We start from the raw sequence: 27,767 nt of genomic DNA, 5'->3' as shown, positions 1-27,767 counted from the left end.
CTCTTCTATGGTGGCCGATTGGAAGGGTCCGGAGCGTTCTAGAAAAGCACAAGCTCCGCCCAGTAATGGATATGTACGTCTGAGGGGAGCAGTGCACGCCGTAGTGTGTGTGTTGGGGAAGTGAGCGCGCTCTGTGGGCCCCTGGCTGGTTCGGACGTGTGGCGACCTCTGAGGGGGGGGAGAGGTGGCGCCTGGTGACGGGTGAGTGTCGCCGTGTGCACAAACACACGTGGCCTCTTGTTATTGTTCTGTCATAGTAAACACAAACCTGACAGCAGTAGAGTGTCCCCGCTTCACCCTGCAGAGGAGACCACCTGTAGAGTCTGTGACATGGAGCAGTGTCTATTCTACATGCATCTACTCATTCCCAGAGGGATGGGGGATCTTCATATACACCACAACGTTATGGCCACCTACCTACTTTTCAGTAGGTCCAATTGTGCTACCAGAACGGCCCTGACCTGTCCTACAATGAAAACCTGCTGTACCCTGGGACCCATGCTCAGGCCCGAGTCATAATCCTAATGGCAGGTACAACCGTAACATGCTAACGCATTTCAGCTGAAGCGCTACGGATAGCATTGTAGCATGTGATGAGTAAGACTGTGGCTGAAATGTGTTACTGTCATATCCTGATCTGTAGCCAATACAGAACGGATTCATTGGATGTTGCTGAGTATCCGGCACCAAAACATCAGATCCTTTAAAGAGGGATTCCACCAAAAAAATATTAAAAGCCAGCAGCTATAAATACTACAGCTGCTGACTTTTAATAAATGGACACTCACCTGTCCCGGGTTCCAGCGATGCTGAGGCCGATCGATCGCTTGGCTGCTGCCGCCACCATTCGAGGTGAGGGAATCAGGAAGTGAAGCGAATCGGCTTCACTTCCCGGTTCCCTACTGCGCATGCGCGAGCCGCACCGCGCAATAGGAAATCTCTGCGCTGTCACTGGGACCCGTGTGTGTCCCAGCAGACAGCGCGGCAGGGCAGGAAATTGCGTAGACTCCCACGGGAGTCTATGCCCGGAAGTGGGTGAAAATACCTGTCTTTGACAGGTATCTCCACCCCCCCTCCCCCCTGAAAGGTGTCAATTGTGACACCGGAGGGGGGGAGGGATCCGATCAGCGGAGGTTCCACTTTAGGGTGGAATCCCGCTTTAAGTTCAGGAAGTTGCAAGGTGGGACCTCGATGGATTGGACTTGTTTGTCCACCACATTACACACGTGCTTTATGGATTGAGATTTGGAGAAATTGGCGGCCAAGTCAACACCTCAAACTCATTGTGTCTCAAACCATTCTTAAATGCATGAGTCCTGGTCACTTTCGCCCATTGCTCTGTGGTCCAGTTGTGATGCTCAATGCCCATTGTAGATGCTTTTGGCTGCGAACATGGGTCATCATGGGCGGCTAAACAGTGAACTGCGATGCACTGTGTGTTCTGACACCTTTCTATTAGAACCAGTGCAAATGTTTTCAGCGGGTCTTCTATTGGATGGGATTACACAGCTCGTTGATCGCTCCCCGCATGCATGACCCTGTCGCTGGTTCACCTGTTTTCCTTAAGCCACTTTTGATTAGTCCTGATCATTCAAATGTGGTGGGATTTTGCTGTGATTGTCATGCTACACTTGCAGCAAAAATCGGCAACACTCCTAGCTCTGTGCCAAGTTTTGGTAGATGAACTATTTTGGAGCCGGGGGAGGCTTTCAAATCAATGGTGATGTTCCACTAACAAAAAAAAAAACTGTAGCAGCTGTCGCTGAGCTACGCTTAGGTGTGAATAGAACCTAAGAGTTGCAGTTTCATAGTTGCTCTGACCCAGTCTTGTAGTTATTACTATTTTGCCTCTGTCAAAGTCACTCATACTTATTCTTGCCCATTTTTTTTTTTTCTGCTGTCAACACTAACTTCAGGACCAACATGTTCACTTGCTTGCTAATATATCATACCCACCTTCAGGTGCCATTGTAACAAGATGATCAATTATTCATGTTACCTGCCACTAGTCATAATGGTAAGGCTGATTGGTGTACACTCCTGCATAGCACATCAGTGCTGTTTAGGAGTGCCCAGATTTCCCTGGGGGTGGCGTTGGGGTGCGGTGGCATTACTGGCAGGAAATGGGTGAGAGCCAAGGATGAGTCAGCTGGGGTTTTGTTTTTGTTTTTTTAAATATGAAAGCTGGCATCTTGTATCGGGGTTGGGGTATGTCAGTAAAGCGTACCTAGAATTGTGATGTGTAATTTGCTTTAGGCTCACCACAAGCTATACAATTTGTACAATTTATTTTTTAGATCTGCCAACAAGCATGTAGTTTTAAGGGCAGTAGACAAGTGTAATAAAAAAATTGAGATGGCTTTTTCTATAATTTGCAGGTATGCTGGAAATGCTTGCACATTATGACACCCTTACCTTTTGGGTGTGCTTTCCTTCAGTAATGTTAAGTCCAAGCTTCCCAACTCCACTTCATTCCTGCTAGCGCTGTCCTATTTTCACCCATTAGGCTGACATTGGTTATGTAATTCCAACATGGATGCCTCAGCTTTCTATTGATATCAGCACTTCCCTCCATATAGAGCAGTGGTCATCAACCATGTCCTCAGGGCCCACTAACATGACAGGCTTTATGTATTATCTTGGGGAGATGCAGACTAGAATACGGCAATCACTGAGCAGCAAATGATATCACCTGTGATGTGTTTCAGATATCTTGCAAACCTGGCCTGTTAGTGGGCCCTGAGGACAGGGCCGATGACCACTGATCTAGAGGATTGTGGGCTGTTCTGCACATGCATCGGCCAATATACTAGTGGTGCACCGAAATTAAAATTTTGGCATGGAAACGAAAATTCAGGATGCACTTGGCCGAAAACCCAAATGGACAGTTTTTAAAAATGTATATTGTTTTAAATATAATTGTTTTAAATATAATTGTTTTAATCATTTTTGAAGTGCTTTTGCATTAAAAAAACAAGTAAAGCTCAGGAAAAAAGGCATCCATTTAAATTCTATGTACAATATCTCACCCCTCACATTTTTGTAATTATTTTATTTTCATGTGACAACACTGATGAAATTACACTTTGCTACAATGTAAAGTAGTGAGTGTACAGCTTGTATAACAGTGTATAGTTGCTGTCCCCTCAAAATAACTCAACACGCAGCCATTAATGTCTAAACTGCTGGCAACAAAAGTGAGTACACCCCTAAGTGAAAATGTCCAAATATGGCCCAATTAACCATTTTTCCTCCCTGTTGTTAGTGTTACAAGGTCTCAGGTGTGAATGGGGAGCAGGTGTGTTAAATTTGGTGTTATCGCTCTTGCTTTCTCATACTGGTCACTGGAAGTTTAACATGGCACCTCGTGGCAAAGTACTCTGAGGATCTGAAAAAAAGAATTGTCTACATAAAGATGGTCTATAGACTATAAGAAGATTGCCAAGACCCTGAAACTAAGCTGCACAGTGGCCAAGACCATACATCGGTTTAACAGGACAGGTTTGCTCAGAACAGGCCTCGCCATGGTCGACCAAAGAAGTTGAATGCACATGCTCAGCATCATATCCAGAGGTTGTATTTGGGAAATGGACGTATGAGTGCTGCCAGCATTGCTGCAGAGGTTGAAGGGGTGGGGGTCAGCCTGTCAATACTCAGACCATGCACCACATGCTGCATCAAGTTGGTCTGCGTGGCTGTCATTCCAGAAGGAAGCCTCTTCTAAATATGATGCAGGAGAGCCTGCAAACAGTTTGCTGCAGACTAAGGACATGGGTTACTGAAACCATGTTCTGTGGTCTGATGATGCCAAGATAAACATTTGGTTCAGGTGGTGTCAAATATGTGTGGCGGCAACCAGGTGAGCAGTACAAAGACACAAGTGTGTCTTGCCTACAGTCAAGCATGGTGGTGGGAGTGTCATGGTCTGGGGCTGCATGAGTGCTGCCAGCACTGGGGAGCTACAGTTGATTGAGGGAACCATGAATACCAACATGTACTGTGACATACTGAAGCAGAGCATGATCCCCCTCCCTTAGGAGACTGGGCCGCAGGGCAGTATTTCAACATACCGACCCCATACACACCCCCAAGATGACTACTGCCTTTCTAAAGCAGGTAAAGGTGATGGACTGGCCAAGCATGTCTCCAGACCTAAACCCTAGTGAGCATCTGTGGGGCATCCGCAAATGGAAGGTGGAGGAGCGCAAGGTCTCCAACAACCACCAGCTCCATGATGTCATCATTGAAGAGGACTCTGGTAGCAACCTGTGAAGCTCTGGTCAACTCCATACCTAAGAGGGTTAAGGCAGTGCTGGAAAATAATGGAGGCCACACAAAATATTGACACTTTTGGCCCAATTTGTACATTTTCAATTCGGGGTGTACTCACTTTTGTTGCCAGCTGGTTAGACATTAATGGCTGTTATTTTGAGGGGACAGAAAATAAACACTGTTATACAAGCTGTACACTCACTACTTTACAGTGTACCAAAGTGTCCTTTCTTCAGTGTTGTGACATGAAAAGATATAATAAAATAGTTACAAAAATGTGAGGGGTGTACTCACTTTTGTGAGATACTGTATGTCTTTACAGTTACACTGGTCAGTTGCACTTCCATTGCAAAGCACCTCCCCATTGAAATGCACTGAAAACACACACCAAAAAAAATCTTCAAAAACACACCCGTGTTGCGTTTTTTAATGCAGGTTTTTTAATCCCTTTACCTATGCAAATCACGTGCTTTTTTTTTTTTTTTTTTTTTTTTTTTTTGGTAATCTATCTCCTTGTGCAGGAGATTTTGTAAAGCTGGTGCAACTCTGCATAGAACCAATCAGTTTCTAAGTTTTATTGTCAAAGCTTAATTGAACAAGCTGAAGTTAGAAGCTGATTGGTTACATGCACAGATGCACCAGTTTTAGTAAATTTCCCCTCATGTGTCCATGCACACATGAACATTAAGAGCCCTTTCACACCAGGGGCGTCGGCGATAAAGCGGCACTATTTTTAGGGCTGCTTTACCGTCTTAATGGCGATATTCAGCCGCTAGGGGGGTGGTTTTAACCCCATTTATTTCAATGGGGAGCAGCAGTGGAGGAGTGGCGAGTTCACCGCTCCAAAGAAGCTGCTGGCAGGACTTTTTGTGGTGCCCTGCCAGCGCACCGCTCCAGTGTGAAAGCCCGAGGGCTTTCACACTGGAGTGCGTGGAGCAGCTTTTTTCAGGCGCTATTTTTAGCGCTGTAGCGCCTGAAAAACGCTGGCAGTGTGAAAGGGATCTTAGGCCTGGTTCACATGTATACAGGTTGCAGTTTGCATATTCCAGGTGCATTTTTCAATACACCTTTTTGATTCATTTGAAGTCCATAAAATGCACAGGTGTGAACATGACCCATAGGAAGCCATGTTAAATGGACTGTAAACTGCAAATACACCAAAAAATCACCAAAAAATCCATAGGTGTGAACCAGGGCTTGGCCTCCGTTCACATAGGCGTGATTTGACATGTCAAATTGTATGCCAAATCGCAAGCCTATTTCCGGCTACGGCACTGTCCCAATTGGTGCGATGCTGACTTTGTGGTACCGCACTGATTTCCAAAAAAGGGTTCCTGTGCTACTTTTAGTAACTTCGGGGGTGACTTCAATAGACATCTGGGTATGAATTTGCACAGATATCTTTCAAATCGCCCTTGAATGCGCACGGAAATCGTGCAAGTTTAGCTGATTTGGCATGCAATTTGACATCTCAAATTATGCTGATGTGAACAGAGGCTAAGGCCTGGTTCAAACCTGCGTTCAGTGTGAACGAGGGCTTTGAGGAGTTTAGAGGCAGGGAAAAATAACAGCCAATACGTGCAGGGGCATTGTGGCAGGAAAATAACTCTTTACAGTTAAATGCTGGGGTTATAGTTGTAGCTAGATGCCACAACTATATTTTCCATAGGATCAATTTTATAGGCAGCAGGACAGGTGGCCCGGTCATTTCCAAGCTTACCGGCAAAATGTCTGCTTTTTTATTTTTTATTCACCCCCCCGATCTGTCAGAGGACCTGACATGCTTATTTCTATTATAAGGGATGTTTACATTCCTTGTAATGGGAGTAAAAGACTTTTTTATTAATTTTTTTTTTTATAAAAGGGACAGTATAAAAATGTGCAAGCACCCCATCCATCCCTGCTCATGCACATTCGTAAGTCACGCCTGTAATGGTAAACGGTGTTCAAACCACACATGTGAGAAATTATTATTTTCTTTTCTTTTTTTTGTGACAGATATTTAGTGCTTATATTTGGAATGGATTTTGTTTGTAACATTTGTTTCTCTCACAGGGGAGAGTTGGAATGGCTGCCGTTAACAGAGCTTTTAGTGCAATACCGTTGTGCATGATGGAATACCACCAGCCAGACTCATTCCTTCAAAGGACCAACACATCAGGGATTGTAGACTCTCCTTTCCACAATGCATCTGGCAATGAGCATAACCAAATGAACAGTATTCCCATTGCTACTGGAATCAGTAATAATGGCTCTTGCTTCAATATGTGCAATCCTTTTATTGCAAACCCAACTGGAGGAGAAAATATGGGTGTATTTTTGGGAAATGCATTATCTGTGCAGAATCCAGAGAGAACCCATCTTCTATCTCAGGCTTGTACTGGGTAAGTGTAAAGTAAGGTGTATGTTATGGTTTACAATGTAGAATAGGGGGGAGTTTGGGACATTAAATGAAGCATGGTGTGTGCCTCCATCCCTGGTTCAGGTATGAGAAAAAGGAAGGTGGGACTTTAAGTGAGGCTATTGATTTGTGGGGATGAGAAAATTTAAACTATATGTAATGTCTGATAATACATAACATTGATGCATATAGTAAAAGGTTAAATACAGGGCTTGACAAGTTTGCTTTGAATCTAGGAGCCAGTTAAAAAAGTTGGGCGCCAGTGTGTGTTTTTTTTTTTTTTAATTTATTTTTGTATGGATTGTCAGCTCCCGCTGTAAGGCCAGTAATTTTTTGCCCCCTAACTCACAACGGAGCACCCTTTCAATAACTCCAATGTAGTTGGAGGGTTATGGGTTGACCAGAAAGATTAAGGCTGGCAACAGATAGAACTGGCAGGTGCCACTGGCAGTGGCTAGCGATGGCAGGTGGTACTATTGGCACTGGTTTGGAACTGGCAGGTTGCACTATTGGCGATGGCACTGGCATGTGCCAATCGTTGGCACTGGTTGTCACTGATGGGTGGCACTGGTCAGCACCAGCAGATGGCACTGGCAGCTTTCACACTGAGCACTCAGTAACTGTGTGAAACTGACAAGTAACGGAGGAGCTGTCAGAATTGAGCTTAATGGCGGGGGTGGGGCAGGACCCAGCCGGGGTGGACAGGACCCAGCAGCTATCAAACACCAGCCAATGATTGGGCTGCTTAAGAAAAGGGGCGGGGCCACATACACGTAGCGGCCCACCCAGATCCCATTGGCTGGTGTTTGATAGCTGCCGGGTCCTGCCCATATGCATATCAAAGCGATGGTGTAAAGACCCATTCGGTGACCCATCGCAGTTTGCTAAGGAAGTGACGTTGCGTCACCGCCATCTTTCTATACCCCACACTCGTCCACAGTAAGGATACACTAAGAAGGGAGAAAGCGGACATCTTGTTAAACCCACCGGAGTTTTGCATTTTACACTTATTTATAACAATAAAGTGAGTTTATATAGTGAAATGGAGTACTTGGAACTCCATGTGACTAGTTGGATGTTAAATTTTAAAAGCGGCGGCATCCCTGCTCATCTCAAAGGTTTACTAATCTCACAGAAGTTTGCTGCTTTTAAAATTCAACATCTAACCAGTCAGAGTTCTAAGTCCTGTATGTCACGATATAAACGCAGTTTACTGTTATAAATACATGAGTAGACCAGTGTGATCAAACGTTATACCCCTCAACGGCGAAGATGTTTACAAGAGAAAAGGGAGAGCGTTACTTATGCCTCTGATTACTTACAACATAAGTCCTGGAAAATGGAGGACGAGGAATCGGAGGTTGTCCAAATTGTCTGTACCGGGAGCTGTGGAAGGAGCCCACAGGAGAGGGACTGGGTGCACAAAACGGCATCCCCAGGAAAAACAAGACAGAAATCCAGGTAGTGATATGAGTGGGCTTTTTGTGTATCTATAATCATTTTGACCTGACCTGCAGGAGAGGTTGACTTCCTCAGATGTGCATGTAATCTGCACTCTAACATGCAAAATGTCACGTTTATCTGAGTAAATAATTTTTTAAATTTTTCTCAAATCGCCTTTCAGGACAACCCCGGAGAGAGTGTAGCTCCACCTTGTCATTAGGAAACACATGCCCACTTTAAAAACGCCTTCTCTTCCTCCATGGCTTCAGTTATTGTGTTTCCTCCATGGAGGAAGCATGTGCCTGAACCAGGGGAGAGCTACACTCTCTGCAGGGGAGTAAGGCTTACCTTAGGTACTGTTTTTTTTTTTTTCTTCTTTTGACCCCCAGCAGCATCTCCAGTGGGAGAGGACTCCTGGAGCTCCTGGTCCCGCCATCTCAAGGGAGTAAGGACCCTCGGAGTGCCGGCGTCGGGTACCTGGTGTCCGCTGGACTAGCACAGGCAGGGCTCCGTCGCTGGCGGAGGTCGCTGCAGGTCAGCGGCGTGGCTCCGTTTTCGGCGTCGGGTCCCGGGCGGCGTCAGCGTCGTTTACGGTGACGCGCGGGCGCTCTGAGGGGGCGTGGCGCCGTGGTTTAAGCGACTGGAACGCAGGGATCATGGGGCAGGTCAGGTGACCGCGTGCTTCCGCTTCCGGCCGGCCCTGATGACGCGGCGGCCGGGAAAATTAAAAGAAAATGACGGCGCTGTTTGTGTATAGCTGCCTTACTCAGCGATGGAGGAATGTAAGCCAGCTATGGCGGAGACAGGCGCCCCAAGCACCGGTCCAGCCCAGGTATGTAAGGTGCAGTGGCACCCTCTGCTTCACTATTGGGCTATGTCTTTGTCTGTTCCCCCCTCTTGGGGGGCCTGTCGCTGCAGGTCAGAGGTGACTTCGCTCTGACCTTTGCAGCCTAGTTCTGGGGTCTCACTAGTGGTCTGTTTGGTGGGTCTCTGCACTGGCTTGGTGTTAAGCAACTGGTTGTTGAGAGCTTTTAGTGAGTTAAGCCTGCATGTCGTTTCATGAAAAATCACTAGGAAAAGCTAGACCAGGTCAGAAAAAATGTCCTTCTTGCAAGACCCCCCTCAGAGATTCATGGCAGAAGGCAATGTGCAGAAATTGTATCAGAGAATTGGTGGAAGGGGAAACATCCCAGCAGTATAAGGATTTGTTTTCTTCGGTTAAAGAGCTGACAAACTCCTTGAGTTCAGTCAGGTCCATCCTGATACAAAACCCTCCCGCACAGACCGAGCCTCAGAACTTGCCGCCCAGCCCCAGGGCGTCGTCCTCCAGACAGGTGGAGACCGAGGATTCTGGAGACGAAGGGGGTAGTACTCTCATCTCCTTCAGGGACTCTGAGGAGGAGGAAGAGGAAGAAGATAGCAGGGGCTCTAAGTACAAGCTATCACTAGAGGAAGTAGATGACGTTCTTAAAGCAATCTACACTACTCTAGAAATTCAAGAAGAAAAAGTACAGCTGTCAATTCATGACAAAATGTACCAGGGGTTGGACGAAACAAAACAGAGTTTTTCCAGCCCACAGGGGCCTCTCAGATTCGGTGACAAAGGAGTGGAAGGACCCCTTTTGAAGATAAAGACTCAGAGGTTTGAAACAAAAAACCCAGAGTCGATGCAGCTTTCTTGCAGGTATCCAGACAAACGGATCTAGCCTTTGAGGATATGGGGATCCTTAAAGACCCAATGGACAAAAAAGCTGACTCCATCCTTAAAAAGGCTTGGGATGCTGCATCAGTTAGTCTAAAGCCAGCTATGGCAGCTACGGTAGTGGCCAAGAACCTGGCATGTGGGGTAGAGAAACTGAAGAGCCATATTGAAGCGGGGACACCCCGCAAGGATCTCTTAGAGTCCTTTCCACTGATCCTGAATGCTGTCAAATATATGGCAGATGCATTAGCAGAATCGGTCAAACTGGCCGCCAGGTCCTCGGCTCTTGTAAGTTCAGCCAGGAGAGCAGTTTGGCTGAAAACATGGTCTGGAGACACGGCCTCTAAGGTCAAACTATGTGGTCTGCCCTTCTCGGGTGACTTGCTCTTTGGACCCGATTTAGAGTCTGTGCTGGATAGGACGGCCGATAAAAAGGCTTTTCCAGCTAAGAAAAAGCAGGTTGCCAAAAAGAATTTTCGTGCTTTTCAGCAGTCCCATAAAAAAAAACAGGATCGCAAGAGCAGATGGGGTTCACAGAAGGGCAAAGGCAAGGGTGGAGTCCTCTTTTTAGATCTCCCCCAAGAGCAAGAGACATTCTCTCCCCAGTGGGGGGGGGGGGGGGGGAAGACTGTCAGCTTTTCGTGAACAATGGGACAGGCTGTCTCCAAATCTGTTCGTGAAGAGCATTGTCGATCAGGGGTACAGGTTGGAATTTTCAGAACCACCCCGAGCAGGTTTTATATGACAACATTGCCAAGGGATCAGGAGAAGGCCTCTGCAATGAAGCTTTTATTACAGGAGCTGATACAGCAAGAGGTTCTAATTCAAGTCCCAATGAACCAGCAGGGCAGGGGTTTTTACTCGCATATTTTTCTGGTGAAAAAACCCTCAGGGTAGTACCGTTTAATCCTGAATCTGAAAGTTTTGAACAAGTTCATTCGGTACAAACATTTCAGGATGGATACAATTTTTTCCATCACAAAGTTGTTGACCCCAGAATGCTTTATGGCATCCCTGGATTTAAGGGATGCCTACCTTCATATACCCATTCATCAGGCATCGTAGCAGTTCCTGCGCCTGGCATTGAAGGTGGGGAGTTCGGTATGGCACCTCCAATTCAGGGCTCTGCCATTCGGACTCTCGTCCTCTCCCAGGGTCTTTACAAAGATTATGGCAGAGGCTCTGGAGCCCCTGAAGTTGAAGGGGATTTCAGTCGTCCCTTATCTGGACGACCTTTTGTTTTTTGCAGACTCCAGGGAGCAGGTCCTAGTCAATCTCCAAAGGGCCCAGTCTCACCTCAAGGGCCTGGGGTGGCTTCTAAATCTAGAGAAGTCGAACCTGATCCCCCCCCCCTCACAGGAAATGAAATTTCTGGGGTATACGTTAAACTCGATTCTCCAGAAAGTTTTCCTGCCGCTGGAAAAACAGGGAAAGTTGCAGCTAGCTGTACAGCGGATACAGAGCAACCAGGCAGTCTCGGTCAGGACGGCTATGGCAGTTCTGGGCCTGCTTACGGCAGCAATATCGGGTGTTCAGTGGGCCAGGTTCCATTCCAGACCCCTTTAGAGGGAGGTTCTGTCAAGCTGGTCCTATCGGGATCCTTTGGAAAAGCTGTTAAGAATTTCGTCAAGGACGAAAAGGGCTCTTTGGTGGTGGAGAGACCAGGTAAACCTCTCAAGGGGTCTGACGTGGACTTTTCCCTTGGACAAGCGTCTAACAACAGACGCAAGTGCCTGGGGCTGGGGGGCCCACCTGGATGGTCAAACATCTCGGGGGGGGGGGGGGGGTTTGGTCCAAGCAGGAAGCTCAAAGATCATCCAACTGCAGGGAGTTGAAGGTGATCTTTCTGGGTTTGGTGGCCTTTCAGCAGAATTTGAGAGGTCACCATGTCCAGGTGTTGTCAGACAACACAACAGCGGTTACCTACATAATGAAACAAGGGGGACCAGGAGCAGGAGCTTGATGGAGTTGGCCAATCCGTTGTTAGCATGGGCAGAGCAGAACACAGCCTCACTATAGGCAGTGCATCTGAAGGGCTCTCAGAATTTGTTTGCGGACCTCCTAAGCAGGCGGAAATTGCTAGAGGCAGAATGGAGCCTGAATCAGGAGGTGTTCCTGATGATCTCCGAGGCTTGGGGGGGGTTCCACAGGTAGACCCTTTTGCCAACCAGCAGAACTCAAAGGTGGACAGATTATTTTCTCTTCACCGAGGAGATGCAGCAATAGGGCTGGATGCATTTGCTCACCCCTGGCACTACCAGCTGTGCTACGCCTTTTTCCCCTTTCCTCTAATTCCACTAGTGCTGAGGAAATTCAGGGAAGAAGGGACGGACTTAATACTAGTCACTCCTTTTTGGCCAAAAAGGCCTTGGTTCGCGGGTCTTCGAAACCTAGCCTCGAAGCCCCCATGGAGGTTACCACTCAGAAAAGATTTGTTATCCCAGGGGACAGTAAATCATCCAGAGGTGGAACTTCTACAGCTAACCGCCTGGTTTCTGAGGAGGACCTCTTTAAAAGCCAAAGGTCTCTCAGATAAAGTAGTAAAGACCCTGCTGTCTAGCAGGAAGGCAGTTCCACAGGCAATTTACATGAAGGTCTGGAAGAAGTTCAACTCCTGGTGTAGTTCTAGAGAGGTCAAGAGCATGGTGTCCGTCTTGGAGTTTCTCCATGAAGGAATGGAGAAGGGTCTAGCAGCCAGTGCCCTGAAGACTCAGGTGGCTGCCTTATCAGTTTTCTTTGAAAAGACTTTATCTAAAGAGACTTTAATTTCTAGATTTTTTAGGGCTCTTGCTCGAAGTAGACCAGTAGCCCTTAAAGACTTTCCCAGTTGAGATTTGTCTACAGTTTTGCAGGGTCTCTTGGGAGCACCGTTTGAACCCTCACAAGAAGCTTCTTTACAGAAGGTGGTTTTAAAAACAATCTTTTTGGTGGCCATCACCTCGGCCAGGAGGGTCAGCGAGCTCCAAGCTCTAGCTATTGCAGAACCCTTCCTTAGAGTTTATCCGGACAGAGTAGTACTGAGGACGGATCCAGCGTTCCTACCGAAAGTATCCTCAGCTTTTCATCGATCGCAGGAAATAGTGTTACCTACATTCTCTGCAACCCCAGCTAATGCAGGAAAGGAAGTTTTCCACACATTGGATGTGAGAAGATGTTTATTGCACTTTCTGAAGATGACTAAAGACTTTAGAAGATCAAACGCCCTTTTTGTGATATTTTCTGGGTCACGCAAAGGGGAGAAAGCTTCTAAGAGTACGATGGGTAGGTGGCTTAAGCTGGCTATAACAGAAGCCTATAAAGCAAAAGGAGAAATACCTCCCTCAGGTATTGCTACTCACTCTACTAGATCCACGGCAGTTTCCTGGGCTGAAAGGGCCGGTGCAACGCCTGAACAAATCTGCAAGGCTGCCACTTGGTCCAGTTATTCGACATTTCTCCGGCACTACCGGTTAGATCTACTGTCTGCGGAAGATCAGGCCTTCGGCAGGAAGGTACTGCAGGCAGTAGTCCCGCCCTAGGGTAAGTTTCTCGGTTATCCTCTCCGGGGTTGTCCTGAAAGGCGATTTGAGAAAGATTAAGTTAGACTTACCGGTGACGGTATTTCTAAGAGCCTTTCAGGACAACCGCTACTTCCCTCCCTAGGTTATGCATAGTAAATGTATTAAGTTCTACTATGGTGTTGTGCTTTCTGTGCTTTGTTTTCCAGTGTCGGAAGGCCACAATAACTGAAGCCATGGAGGAAGAGAAGGTGTTTTTAAAGTGGGCATGTGTTTCCTAATGACAAGGTGGAGCTACACTCTCTCCGGGGGTTGTCCTGAAAGGCTCTTAGAAATACCGTCACCGGTAAGTCTAACTTAATTTTTTTTTTTTTTTCTGAACATGATAAACAATATATGCAAAAATTCCATACCTGGCAATGAAACGAACACTAATTTGCATTGTTTTAGGCTCCATTCACATCTGGGCGTTTGGAATCATAGGTAGAATTGCAGCAGTTCTTCCCGCAATCCCAAAACCCTCTGCGAAAAAAATCATACCACACTGGTTTGTGACTTGTCAGTTTAGCAGAGCATTTTGGGGTCGTGGCAGAATTGCAGCAGTTCTGCCCACTTTCGCAAACTCCCAGGTGTGAGAGGGGCCTTAGTGCTATTTGTGATGGTGTTTAAGTTTTACATTTTTATTTATTTATTTTTTTTCTTTGACATTAGACCCAGTAGCCGGATAAGGAAAAAGCATAGACAAGATCAAGATGGCTTTGAGTAAGTAACGGTTCATTGTTTCTAAACTTGTGCATTTTTATTTTAATTATAAAAGTAATAGCTTATGCAGAACACACCCCTATTGCAATTGCACCCCCCCCTTTTTTTTTTCTCTTCCCCTTTTGTTAGGTCCATATTGGTAGGCGATTCTTCCAGAAATACAGGCTGTACCCAGGGCCGCTGATAGGGCAGTACAACCAGCCCTGTTGTACCGGGCCCGGCCAGCAGGGGGGCCCGAGCAGCTTTTAACTTCTAGCTAAAAAAAAAAAAAAAAAAAAACGAAATAACTATAACCTGCACCCACTTGATTACTAACATATATAAGGAATATATATTCATTTCCTGGGCCCCATCAGGTTACCAGAGGGGCCCAGGAGGTGAAAGCAGAAGAGGGACTTTTTTTCTATTTTCGGGTGCAGGGATACAATGCTGTGCCGCATGCTGTTCTCAGTATACCTGCACAAACTAAAGTTCTTCCTGCTCACTGTATGCCTCTCCGGCGGATGGATATTACTGTTATACGGCTCCCTTCATCCAGTAAGTGCTGCAGCTTGAGGGACTTATCACTGGGACGGCTGAGACAGACAGAGCAGCAGGAGTAATCTGGACAATGGCAGTGGTGCACAGGCAAGCAGTCCCCTGCACACACACACACACACTGACAGGTCACACTATTGTAGCATGTGCAGTCCCTAGACTCTGTGTGCTCATGGTTATTATCATTATGATGATCAGGGCACAGTAGGTGCTGTATGGCTCTGTCAGTGTAACATGACTGTGTGGTGCTGACTTTCCTGATATATGACTGTACTGTGTGTTACAGACTATAACTCAGCACAGCCATAACAAAGTCAGCATCACACAGTCATGTTACACTGACAGAGCCACACAGCACCTGCTGTGCACTGATCATCATAATGATAATGACCATGTGCACATAGTGAGATGCTACTTTTACACATGTGATGGGGGAAGGGACAGTAAAAATACATAGCCAAGCTGCATTTTTACCACCCCCAAACCACTCTCCTTTCATAACCTTTCACCCAAGCTTTGCAATTAGGTCCTTTTTCATGCAGACCTGATTGAAAGCTCCGTATGAAGACACAAACTGAATGGGCACAGATGTCAAAACACTGACATCTCTCCCATTCAGATGCAGTTATGATTGGTGGGGCGCTGTAAATGTTAAATGTTCCAGCTCCTGCCTCCTGCCCTGACAGCGTGGAGGCAGGGGTGGGGTTATGGGCGGAGCCAGGATGGGTTGTGGGCGGGGTCAATGGGGCCCCGTCAGGTAGGCTGTATGGGGCCCCATGATTTCTAACAGCGGCCCTGGCTGTACCTACACTTTTTTTTTTTTTTTACCATGCTGTACTAACGCCTATGTAGCATATGAGTGGGCTAGTGCTAGGCTTTGTTGGAGCACTCTTGGCTTGACTCAAATTGTGGGTTTTTAACCACTTCCCTACTGGCCCATAGTAAAATGACATCCTCTATTTTGTGGGGGGATATCTGAATGATGCCTATAGTTATAGGCATCATTCTTTCCAGCCATTCTGTGCATGATAAGAACTATCACGTCGACAGTTCCGCTGCTTGATCGTTCATATAGGCGACGTGGAGTCCGAGCGTAGCGTCATAACATCGCGCCTGGACCTCGCATTGTAAACAAAGCCACGATCACGGCTGTCAGCCAGGGCTGGACTGGGACAAAAATTTGGCCCTGGACTTCATCCAGACCAGCCCACTTTAATTTTGCAAACACGCACAAAAACAGTATATAAAACTATACGTAATTGTGCAAAAAAAAACATAAGTAGCATAACATAAGGCGTCCTCACTAACCTCTTTTATTATTTCACTTATTCTCCTCTGTATTTTTCTCATCTTTCTCACATCACTGCGTGAAGTTGAGGGGCAAGCCGCGCAGCCATTACTTTGTCACTGAAACCGGTCCACTGAGCCATCGGCCCACCGGGAAACTCCCTGTAGTCCCAATGGCCAGTACATGCCTGCTGTCGGCATGAGTTCGGAGAATTTTTTTATTTTATAAATTTTTTCCCGATCTTATGTTTTACAGCCTGGAGGAGAGATGTGGGGCCTTATTGACCCCCGCATCTCCCCATAAAGAGGACCTGTCACGATAGATTCCTATTACAAGGGTTGTTTATATTCCTTGTAATGGGAATAAAAGTGATCAAAAAAATGAAATAAATAAAACAAAAGCCGCAGTAGCTTGGGCTCAGAAGCAAACACACATGTAAGCCCTGCCCACATATGTAAACACCGTTCAAAACACACGTGAGGTATCGCCACGTGCATTAGAGCGAGAGCAATAATTCTAGCCCTAGACCTCCTCTGTAACTCTAAACTGGTAACCTGTAAAAAAAAAAAAAAAAAAATCAAATCCTATCACTAGAGGTCGGCCGATATTATTTGTTTTTTTTTTTTTATTATTTTATTTATTTATTTAAATTAATCGGCATCGGCCGATTGTGCTGATAAAAAGGCTGATTTAGAACTACAGCGCGACTTGCAAATAACTTTTTTTTAAGAAGTCAATGCAAGTTGCCTGAGAGCTGGTTCACACAGGGGTGACTTGGCGACTTGCTTTGACTTCTATACAGAAGTCATTTTGCAAGCCGCCGCTGAAGTCGGATCCCGGTCGCCTGAGACAGTCGTGCTGCAAGTCGTGTCGCCTCAGTGTAAACCAGGTCTGAGTCTTCATAGAAGCGACTTTCCTCCTCTCTAGGCAGTCTGCCAAGAAAAGAGTAGAGATACAATGTTTACACTTGAATGAACTCAACTCAGTGTGTAGAGTTCTCTCTTTAACCATTTAAAGACTAAATCTTTTCTGACACTTGTTGCTTACAAGTAAAAATCCTGTATTTTCTGCCAGAAAATTATTTGGACCCCCCAACAATTTATATATATATATATATATATATATATATATATATATATATATATATATATATATATATATATATATATATATATATATATATATTAGCAGAGATCCTAGGGAATAAAATAATGGTTATTGCAATATTTTGTCACACGGCATTTGCACAGAGGTCTTTCAAATGCAATTTTTTTGGGGGGGAAAAAAAATACTGATTTAAAAAAAAAAAAAAATTATATTTTTCGTCCAAAAGTTTTGACTACCTGTTTTTTTTTTTTTTTTTTATTTAATATATAGTGTGTTTTTTTTTTTTTTTGTTTTTTTTATATCTAAATCATACATACAAGTAAACTGATAGGTTTGTTTTGTAAAAATGTAAGAAATTTTCTGTATCACTTATGAAGGCTGCTTTCACACTGGAGCGGGCAGGCGTTGATGGTAAAATGCTGCTAGTTTTAGTGGTGCTATTCGGCTGCTAGTGGGGCACATATAACCCAGCTAGCGGCTGAGGAAGAGGTTAAATGCGCCTGTGAAGCTCCGCTGCCATATCGCATTGCATGCGCTTCGGCAGTTGTGCCCATTAATATCAATGGGCAGGAGTGGTGGCTGAGCGGTATACACCACTCCAAACATCCTGCCAGCGCATCGCCTCAGTGTGAAAGCACTCTGTTTTTCACACAGACTGCGGGAGAGCCATTTTAGCCATTTAGCCCAAAAGTGCCCGAACAACGCCCCAGTGGGAAAGGTGTCTGTTAGATTTTATGAGATGAAGGGGGATAAAAAAAGGAAAAAAAAATCGGCCTAACATATTGGCCCAAAAAAAATCGGCTTCATATATTGGCCATCGGTCGCCATGATTTCTAAATATCGGCATCAGCCAGAGGAAAAAACCCATATCGGTCGACCTCTACCTATCACATTATACAAAAAAAATTGAGCTAACTTTCCTTTTTTTTTTTTTTTTTTTTTTTTATTTGTGAAACCATTTTTCCAAAAAAAGGCGTTTGAAAATTGATTGTGCAAATATTGTGTGAGATAAAAAGTTGCTTTGACTGCCATTTTATTCCCTAGGGTGTCTGCTAAAAAAATAAATAAAACGTTTGGGGGTTTTTACATGTTGGAGAGAAGTGCCAGAATAGGCCCGGTATGGAAGTGGTTAAGTATATGAAGATTGTGGAGAAGGTTCATGCATGCCATGCATGAATAAAACATCTTGAAAACTCCAGCCAGTTTAGGGCATTGTGGGTCTCCCCTTCTCCAAGATTTGGGCAGTGTTGGGCAGAACAAGAATGTTATCTGTGCAATGGCAGCCCCTGGAATTGCTGACAGTTTAATTTAAACATTAGGGCATCCATGAGCTTTTTTGTGACTCTAATCGGGTTTATTTTTTCTTTCATATAATTTTTTTTTTTTTTTTTTTTTTTTTTTTTTAGCTATCCATCAAAGAGAAGAAGGCTATGTGCATCCCCTGTTCTTGAAGGATGTCAAGCTCTAACCACTTATACCGAAGATGCATCACAGCCTTGCTGGAGACCTAGCCATTCACAAGTCATGCCAGCAGCTGTAGCTCCATCACTATCTATACCAGCATCTGAGATGCAGACAGCTCCTACTGAGGGCATGGATGAAACCACTGTAGAATCCCAATCTGATACTGCTCTTAGAAGAATTCAGGATATTGAAAACAGGTAACTGTGTATAGTCTATCATTTCTGACATATAGTTTCTTTACTGAAGAGCAAATCGTATATTACCACTTACCAGTTCTTAGATGTGGTGGCCGCAAATTAACCAGCTCAAAATAAATAAACTTTTTGTTTTCTTTAATCTTCAATTTGCAGTTACGTTTTGAGAAAATGCAACTAGGTTTGTGTTCCCATTCACAGGATAGCTTAAACTTTATATATATATATATATATATATATATATATATATATATATATATATATATATATATATATATATATATATATATATATATATATATATATATATATAAAAAATTTAATCGCTTACCTAGTTAGGTCTCATTTATATGGGTGTACTTATCCGTGCAGGTAGTCCCATTTGTGTCTATTGGGATGCAGAGGCTGCACAGGTACCATTGCTGGCCCAATCTGACAACTAGTGGGTTTGGGGCTGGACAGTCCCTATTAGGACACACCTCCCTTTTGCCCGATGGATATGCCATTGCATATGCTGCTAGTGTATCTTGGTGTGCCTGCAGATTTTCATGGGGTACCTGAGTAGTTGTATGTGTGATGCATCATGCAAATCGTGTACATATGTCTACTGGAGGGACTTTAAATTTACATCCCTGGTCACATGTCTGAGCACTTTTCCTGCTGAGGACTGGTCTGTGACTCCTCCTCTGAGCCTTAAAAGGCTGTTTTGCTGCCTCCATTCTATTAAAGGTTTTTTTCACCTTGTGGTGTTGCTTGCAAGTTTGGGGCCTCATGGTATCCACCTTTTCAAGGTGGTCTCGTATGCACAGTTCTATAAAGATCCTGCAGAAGAACTGCTTATCAAAGTGGCACAAGTCTCCTGTTTCTTTAGACAATCCGATCTGTTTTGGAAGATCAGTCGGGGCCTCCCGCATTTGGTGGGGCTTCAAGCTGTCTCTTTGAGCCAGGAAGTTGTTTCTTCCACTACTTTTTGGAGGGTGGTGACGACTGACTCCAGCCTTTCTGACTAAGTGGGGGGGTTCTGAGTCCGTGGTCGATCCAGGGTTGTTTGACACCGGAGGAGTCTCTGTTACCTATCGACATCCTGGAGCTACAAGCGATCAGACTGGATAGAGCTGCTTCGCAGGTGCCTAGTCAGGAGCTAGTCTGACAATGCCATGGCATTGACCAATGTCAATCACCAGAGTAGGACTAGAAGATTGTAGGCAACGCTGGAGGCCTCACACATTCTTTGTTGGGCAGAACTTCATGGCTGGTTTCTCTCTGCCGTTTACATTTTGGGTGTAGGAAATTGTCAGCTGGACTACATCAGCTGCCAAATGCTGCTTTGAGGAGAGTGGTCTTTGCATCTGGACTTTTTTTTATTTATTTATTTTTTTATCCAATATGTTTTTGGTAGGGTGCCCAGGATGTGAATCTTCTGGCATTGTCATAATGGGAAGCTGTTGCTTTGATGCAAGAGGTAGGGTATCCCCCTGGTGGTGCCATTTTCAACTTCCTCGCCTGCTGTGCAGGATAGAGGCGAAAGATTATGGTGGCTCTGGATTGGCCTCGTAGGCCCTGGTATACGGACATCCCCTGGTGGATTCCTCTATGGGAAGATTCTGTTTTAGGCCTGATCTTCCATACTGCTTTACAGTCACTGGCTTTTCAGCACGGTTCTAAGAGATGTGATTGTTGGGCTCTGATATTCCTACCATGTTGAAGGCACATAAATCCACCTCTTGGAAGATTTACCATTGTACTTGGAAGGCTTGCATTTCATGGTGTGAGAATTTGGATTTCATCCACAACTTTTCTTGGATTTTGTCCTTTCTTAAATAACGTGTTGTTCAGAAGCTTGCCTTGAGTTCCATTTTTAAGGGCCAGTTTTCTGCACTTGCATTTTTCTAAATTATTCAAGAGGTTCAGCATGTAGCTCATGCGGTCCAATTTTTGTTGCCACTGTGGAAGCTGAACCTTATCCTTCTGGTGCTTTTCAAGCACCCCTCTTCCAGAATGTCGCATTTTTTAGTTGCTATTTTTTTCCGCACACTGCATGTTGGGAGGAGACTTGCACAATAAGGCTGCCAGCTCCCATTTGGTTTTACACAGGTATAAGGTGGTTCTGTCTGCATCCCTCCTGCCCAAGTTGCTATCCTGATTTTCACCTGAATGAGAACATTGTCCATCATTTTCTGTATCTGCACTCTTTACATTCTGAGAAGGTTGCGCTGCACGCCTTGATATCTTTTCAGGCGGTTCGTGTGTATCTGTCTGCTACGGACACTTTTTTGGAGGTGTGTGTGTGTGTGTGTGTGTGTGTGTGTGTGTGTGTGTGTGTGTGTGTGGGACGGGATGGCAGACGGCCTAAGGAAAGTCTTCACGACTTCCTCTGTCGCTATTTCACAATCGGCACACTGGTATCCAGAGTTATGCTTTTAAGGGTTCTGCCACCTCCCTTCCCTGGCACTCCACCAGAGCGATTTGTGCCTCCTGGGCTTTCAGGCATCTGTTTTCTCAGGTTTGCAGGGCTGCTACCTAGTCGTTTGTACACACCTTTTAATTTTACAAAGTTGCTGTTTGGATATGTGTTTATACTGCAAGGTTTTGCAGGTGTCCCAGTTCTCTTGTCCCTTTTCTGAGGGCTTCTTGGTGTGTCTGTGTTCTTTGGTTATCCAATCCTCAATGGGGTACTGCTTTTGATGAGATGTCCCTAAAGTGAAGAATAGGGAAGTGCTTTGTCAAAAATGATGGCTTTTTATTTTTTATTTTTTTTTTTTTTTATTTATTTTTTTAGTAAAAACGGAGTTAATAAATGTACACATGAATGAACACTCACAGAAATATTAAGTAGATGTTGTTGCAATTTGCCTGCAAAAGTGGAAATTATGGCAGCGCTACCTCCTAAAGACTGCAATATTACAGTTTCTGTTTTTCGGTTTAGATATCCTAATTAACTACATCCTCTTTTTTGTTAATGAAGGAAAAAAAAATACCTTGCAATGTCACTTATCATTTTTCAGAGTAACCAGTGTTTCCCAAGACCAACTTGTGATGTGAAATGTGATTGAGCTCTGGTTCTGAAAACAAAAATGTACCGGTGAAAGGTGGCTTGTGATGCAACTTTGAAGTAAACCTTTTACTACAATGGAGATAAATCATGCATGTCACTGGCTGAGCTGAATACTATAGTGCCTTGCGAAAGTATTCGGCCCCCTTGAACTTTTCAACCTTTTGCCACATTTCAGGCTTCAGAGATAAAGATATAAAAATTTAAATTTTTTTGTGAAGAATCGCCAACAAATGGGACACAATTGTGAAGTGGAACAAAATCTATTGGATAATTTAAACTTTTTTTAGCAAATAAAAAAACTGAAAAGTGGTGCGTGCAAAATTATTCGGCCCCTTTACTTTCAGTGCAGCAAACTCACTCCAGAAGTTCAGCGAGGATCTCTGAATGATCCAATGTTGTCCTAAATTACTGATGGTGATAAATAGAATCCACCTGTGTGTAATCAAGTCTCTATATAAATGCACCTGCTCTGTGATAGTCTCAGGGTTCTGTTGAAAGCGCAGAGGGCATCATGAAGACCAAGGAACACACCAGGCAGGTCCCTAATACTGTTGTGGAGAAGTTTAAAGCCGGATTTGGCTACAAAAAGATTTCCCAAGCTTTAAACCTCCCAAGGAGCACTGTGCAAGCGATCATTTTGAAATGGAAGGAGTATCAGACCACTGCAAATCTACCAAGACCTGGCCGTCCCTCTTTCAGCTCAGACAAGGAAAAGACTGATCAGAGATGCAGCCAAGAGGCCCATGATCACTCTGTATGAACTGCAGAGAACTACAGCTGAGGTGGGAGAGTCTGTCCATAGGACAACAATCAGTCGTATACTGCACAGATCTGGCCTTTATGGAAGAGTGGCAAGAAGAAAGCCATTTCTCAAAGATATCCATAAAAAGTCTCGTCTAAAGCTTGCCACAAGCCACCTGGGAGACACACCAAACATGTGGAAGAAGGTGCTCTGGTCAGATGAAACCAAAATCAAACTTTTTTCCCACAATGCAAAACGATATGTTTGGCGTAAAAGCAACATAGCTCATCACCCTCAACACACCATCCCCACTGTCAAACGTGGTGGCAGCATCATGGTTTGGGCCTGCTTTTCTTCAGCAGGGACAAGGAAGATGGTTAAAATTGAGGGGAAGATGGATGCAGCTAAATACAGGACCATTCTGGATGAAAACCTGTTGGAGTCTGCAAAAGACCTGAAACTGGGACGGAGATTTATCTTCCAACAAGACAATGATCCCAAACATACAGCAAAATCTACAAAGGAATGGTTTACAAATAAACGTATCCAGGTGTTAGAATGGCCAAGTCAAAGTCCAGACCTGAATCCAATCGAGAATCTGTGGAAAGAGCTGAAAACTGCTGTTCACAAACGCTCTCCATCCAACCTCACTGAGCTCGAGCTGTTTTGCAAGGAAGAATGGGCAAGAATTTCAGTCTCTTGATGTGCAAAACTGATAGAGACATACCCCAAGCGACTTGCAGCTGTAATCGCAGCAAAAGGTGGCTCTACAAAGTATTAATGCAAGGGGGCCGAATAATTTTGCATGCCCTACTTTTCATTTTTTTTATTAGTTAAAAAAGTTTCAAAAATCCAATAGATTTCGTTCCACTTCACAATTGTGTCCCCCTTGTTGGTGATACTTCACAAAAAATAAAAATTTGATATCTTTATGTTTGAAGCCTGAAATGTGGCAAAAGGTTGAAAAGTTCAAGGGGGCCGAATACTTTCGCAAGGCACTGGAAGTCCAATATAAAACGGCTCAATTACATTTGGTGCTTCTTATATTTTTAATGACTTGTGTGTTTAGTATTATGAAATTTTAAAAAACCATTTTGTTAAAGTATCGCTGTAATTCTTTTTCTGTTTTAGGTTAGTCATTGAAGAAGATGATGAAGAACAAAATGAAAATGATCGTTTACCCACACTTGTAATGTCTGATGTACTTCTTGAAAGCTTGAAAAAAGGCTTGGATGAATCACTGACCAGGAAGATTGTAGATTCCATGTGAGTCTTAATATCATCTGTTTTTTTTTTTTTTTTTTTAAGTTGCATCTTCTGTATCTCAAAGCATTCCCCTTCTCCAGAAATCCTCCCTGCTCTTCTGAACAGAAAAATCTGAGACCAGGAAAAAATGGTGGCACCCCTTCTCCTGTGATTGACAGGCTGTGCTGAAGACTAGACCAAAATGAGCCTCCGTGTAATACACTGCAAAGAGGAGTGGTCTCTCTCTGCTGTCACAAGATCCAGCTCCTGACAGCCTTTCTCAGAGCACTCCACTTACAGCTGCCAACGCATCACCATTACAAATCAGCCAGACTTCATTAACCACTTGACATCCAGAATATTTACACCCTCCCATCTTTTTGCGGTACGGCACTGTTTTATTTCAACTGACAATTGCGTGGTCATGTGACCCTGTACCCCAAAAAGGATTTTTTATTTTTTTTTCCTTTGCGCTATAAACAAAGGCCGACAAAAAAAAAAATGTTCTGCTATAAAACCAAAAAAAAAAAAATTTAAAAACTCACATTTCTTAAACTTGGGCCAATATGGTGTTTTTGGTTAAAAAAAAATAAAATAAAAATCCCCATAAGCGTATGTTGATTGGTTTGCGCAAAAGTTATGGTATCCCACACTATGGGTTTTTTATTTATACTAGTAATGGTGTCAATCAGCGACTTGTAGCAGGACTGCGATATTGCAGTGGACATTCTGTCACTGACACTTTTTGGGGATTAGTGACACTAATATAGTGATCAGTGCTAAAAATATGCACGGTCAATGTACAAATGACACTGTGTGGGAAGGGGTTAACATCGGGGCAATCAAAGGGTTAAATGTGTGGGAGGTGCTCTTCCTAGTGAGAAGGCATGGATCTATGTCCCTGCTTTGCAGAGACACAGGATCCATGCCTTTTCCCTCCTGTCAGACCGGCGTTCTGCCTCTCTGCTGGATCATCGCCGGGGGCTCGCTGCTGGGCTCCTGCTGTGCACGATCACTCAGAAGAGCTGGATTATATATATTGGTGTGTGTGTTCTGACGTCCTCGGTTTGCAGTGGGTATACCGGGATGATGTCTGCACCCATGGGGACTATCCTGGTAAGAAATTTTCATCCGGGAATTTCATTTGTAGCAGAAGTGATTTGAGAATGGCCACTCAATCACTTCTGTGAGTGGCAGCACAGGGGCACACGATCACCGCATCGCTGGGGACCCGGTGGCCGCAATGTCCGCTGGACACCCCCGATTGCCCGGTAACAGAGCTGGGACGTGGATCCACATCCTGTCAGGGGAGAGAACTGATCGGATGTTCCTTGTACAGAGTAACACCGATCGGTCTTCTCCCCACATCGGTCCCCCCCCCCCCCCCCCCAGTTAGATTCACTCCCTAGCAGCGTCCCCTAGTGTTAACCCCCCTTCCCTGCCAGTCACATTTATACAGTAATCGGTGCGTATTTTTTTTATAGCGCCGATCGCTTTATAAATGCGAATGGTCCCAAAATAGTGTCAAGTGTCCGATCTGCCCTCCGCAATGTCAGTCGTGATAAAAATCGCAGATTGCCGCCATTACTAGTAAAAAAAAAAAAAAAAATACAAATCTATCCCCCATTTTTGTAGACGCTATAACTCTTGCGCAAACCAATCAATATACGCTTATTGGGATTTTTTTTTTTTTTTTACCAAAAATATGTAGAAATACATATCGACCTAAACTGAGGAGGAAAAAAAAAAATTATGGCATTTATTTATTTATTTTTTCTTAGCGCAAAAAATAAAAACCACAGAGGTGATCAAATACCACCAAAAGAGAGCTCTATTTGTGGGGAAAGAAAAATATCAATTTAAATTTGAGTACAACGTTGCATGACTGCAATTGTCATTCAAATTGTGACAGTGCTGAAAGCTGAAAATTTTCCTGGGCAGGAAAGGGGTGAAAATGCCCTATATGGAAGTGGTTAAATAAAGTATAAAATAAAACTTTTTATTTTATTTTTTCCTTTTTATAATGCACAACTGAGCTAATACTTGTTAATATAATTAAATAAAAATTTTGGAACATAATTGCTCTGAACAATTTAAAATTATTTTTATTTTTTTTATTTTTATTTTTTTTAACATTTTTAATTGCAGTACCAAAATATAAGAGAATACGCTTGTATTTATGTTGTAGGAATCGTCCATCCATGGAGCTTGTCCTTTGGAAACCCCAACCAGAATTTCTTGTTAACAAACTCCAGAACGTTACCAGTTGTCATAAGGAGGGAAGAGAAGCATCCAGACATACTCCTAAAACACCATTCCTCAGGCAAGTCTATCCACTGGAGGAAGACAAATCGTACATTTTGAATTTAGACTGTGATAATGACCCCTTGTGGGACAGGGAAGAGGAGGAAATGGAACTTTGAGCAATCTTTTTTTTTTTTTTTTTTTTTTTTTTTATATGAATATTGCCAGCTATAAATTTTTGGTCTGATATGTTGATTTCTCTGGAGTTCCCTTTTTTTTTTTTTTTTTTTTTTTCTGAATATGTGAGTTTTCCAGAGAATGACTGACTGAAATTGTCCTTATGTAGACTGGGCTTTCCAGCCTTCAGTATATTCACACCATTTTAAAACTGCTGATTCACATGGGACTTTAGGGGCTACAAGTTTCGTGTCCACTAGTCGGCATTCCCCTTATTGCGGAGTGGGAACTTTCTGTTTTGCTCTGTAAACTTATGGTGAAACCAGTTTTTTAAACTGAGACGTTTCGCTTGAAGAAAAAAGGTCATGGGCCAGTTTGTGATTAGCACTCAAGTTTTTTTCAGTCAATTTGAATATCCTTGAATTTTGTCTTAAAGTGCACCCTTTGCCCAGACTACAGAAATGTAAAATTGTTACATCTTCCCTACAAACAGTAACAGAGCTTTAAAACAAATTCCTGACCTCTGTGTAACTCTTATATTTGAACATCACAAGAGAGACCCTTTTTGATGACCACTTTCAGTAAGTTTCTAACGGCTTAAAGTGACACTAATTCTAGTCTGAAAAAAATTGTATTCAGGTATATTCTTGCCTCCAAAATTTAAATAAAAACTCCTTTTTATTTTCTACCAGACTTGTTGCTATAGGGTAGCTTTCTGTGCCCCATTGCTTTTCCTCTTCTGTGGTTTCACCAGTGTGTGCATGACTGCAATAATTAGCACTGACCATTTTGGTAGTGGGGGGGTGTGAGGATTGGGTATGCACGGAGAATGTTACAAGAAGGCATACAAATGTAAACATTTTGTGAAAAATGGATTGCATGATCATTAAGAAGTGGATGTGTATTGTGGGTTTTTAAATTTTAGAATAAAGAGACTGTTTAGTGTCACTTTAAAGCTTCTGCTAAGTGTGTACATTAGAAACCTGCTGAAAAGATTTGCTCTGCATTTAAAACGTGTGTGTGTGTGTGTGTGTGTGTGTGTGGCGCGGCTGCGGAGGGGATGGGAAGCTGTGATTTCAGTGTCTCTGAGAATTTCTTCAGTGTTTATAGTTGCAGTGATGAAAGAGGCTTGTTTTAAAGTCCTTTTATTGTGTTTATGCTGGGTGCACTTTAAAATGATGGAATGTGTTGGGTTTTTCAATAAATGACCACATGTATATCTATATGTAGATTATTTTTTTTTTTTTTTTATCTGCAGTCATGTATAATGTAAATATTTTTCACACTCTGCTTTTTTTTTATTTTATTTTTTTTATACATTTCTTAAAATATTGGCAAGTTGTTTAATTTCATCTGTCATGATACCTATGTAATACCCGGAGCATTGGGTTGGTAAAGCCATAGGACATGGAAAAGCTTACCACAAATGGGACAGGAAAGAACGAGCTATATGATTAGTTTATATTTTTATCTCTGATTTAACCACATCAAGACCGAACAGTTTCACCCCAGTCCAGGCCAATTTGTAGCTTTCAGTGCTGCCACACCTTGCGTGACAATTAGTCATGCAACACTAAACTCAAGTAACTATTATATATATATATATATATATATATATATATATATATATATATATA

The 27,767-nt window shown here is 43.6% G+C and overlaps 1 protein-coding gene across 1 annotated transcript; it reads left to right on the top strand.

The window, feature by feature from the left end:
* CCDC117 (coiled-coil domain containing 117) lies at nt 1-27,353 on the top strand. Its single transcript, XM_077462086.1, has 6 exons — nt 1-201; nt 6,328-6,656; nt 14,027-14,077; nt 18,416-18,670; nt 23,596-23,730; nt 25,898-27,353. The coding sequence occupies exons 2-6, from the start codon at nt 6,340-6,342 to the stop codon at nt 26,130-26,132; spliced, it is 993 nt and encodes a 330-aa protein (XP_077318212.1). The 5' UTR covers nt 1-201; nt 6,328-6,339; the 3' UTR covers nt 26,133-27,353.
* Nucleotides 27,354-27,767: the final 414 nt, after the last annotated feature.

Source organism: Lithobates pipiens, unplaced genomic scaffold (genome assembly GCF_037356315.1).
Source record: "Lithobates pipiens isolate NorthernLeopardFrog02 unplaced genomic scaffold, aLitPip1_a1.2 Scaffold_3, whole genome shotgun sequence".
NCBI classification, from domain to species: domain Eukaryota; kingdom Metazoa; phylum Chordata; class Amphibia; order Anura; family Ranidae; genus Lithobates; species Lithobates pipiens.
The sequence above is the reverse complement of the archived record's forward strand: the minus strand, read 5'-3'. Positions and strand labels throughout refer to the sequence as shown.

Coding starts and splice junctions, on each gene's coding strand:
- CCDC117 (XM_077462086.1), top strand. CDS start 6,340: ATGGCTGCCGTTAACAGAGCTTTTAGTGCAATACCGTTGTGCATGATG. Junction 6,657..14,026: donor CTATCTCAGGCTTGTACTGG/GTAAGTGTAAAG, acceptor CTTTGACATTAG/ACCCAGTAGCCGGATAAGGA. Junction 23,731..25,897: donor AGGAAGATTGTAGATTCCAT/GTGAGTCTTAAT, acceptor TTTATGTTGTAG/GAATCGTCCATCCATGGAGC.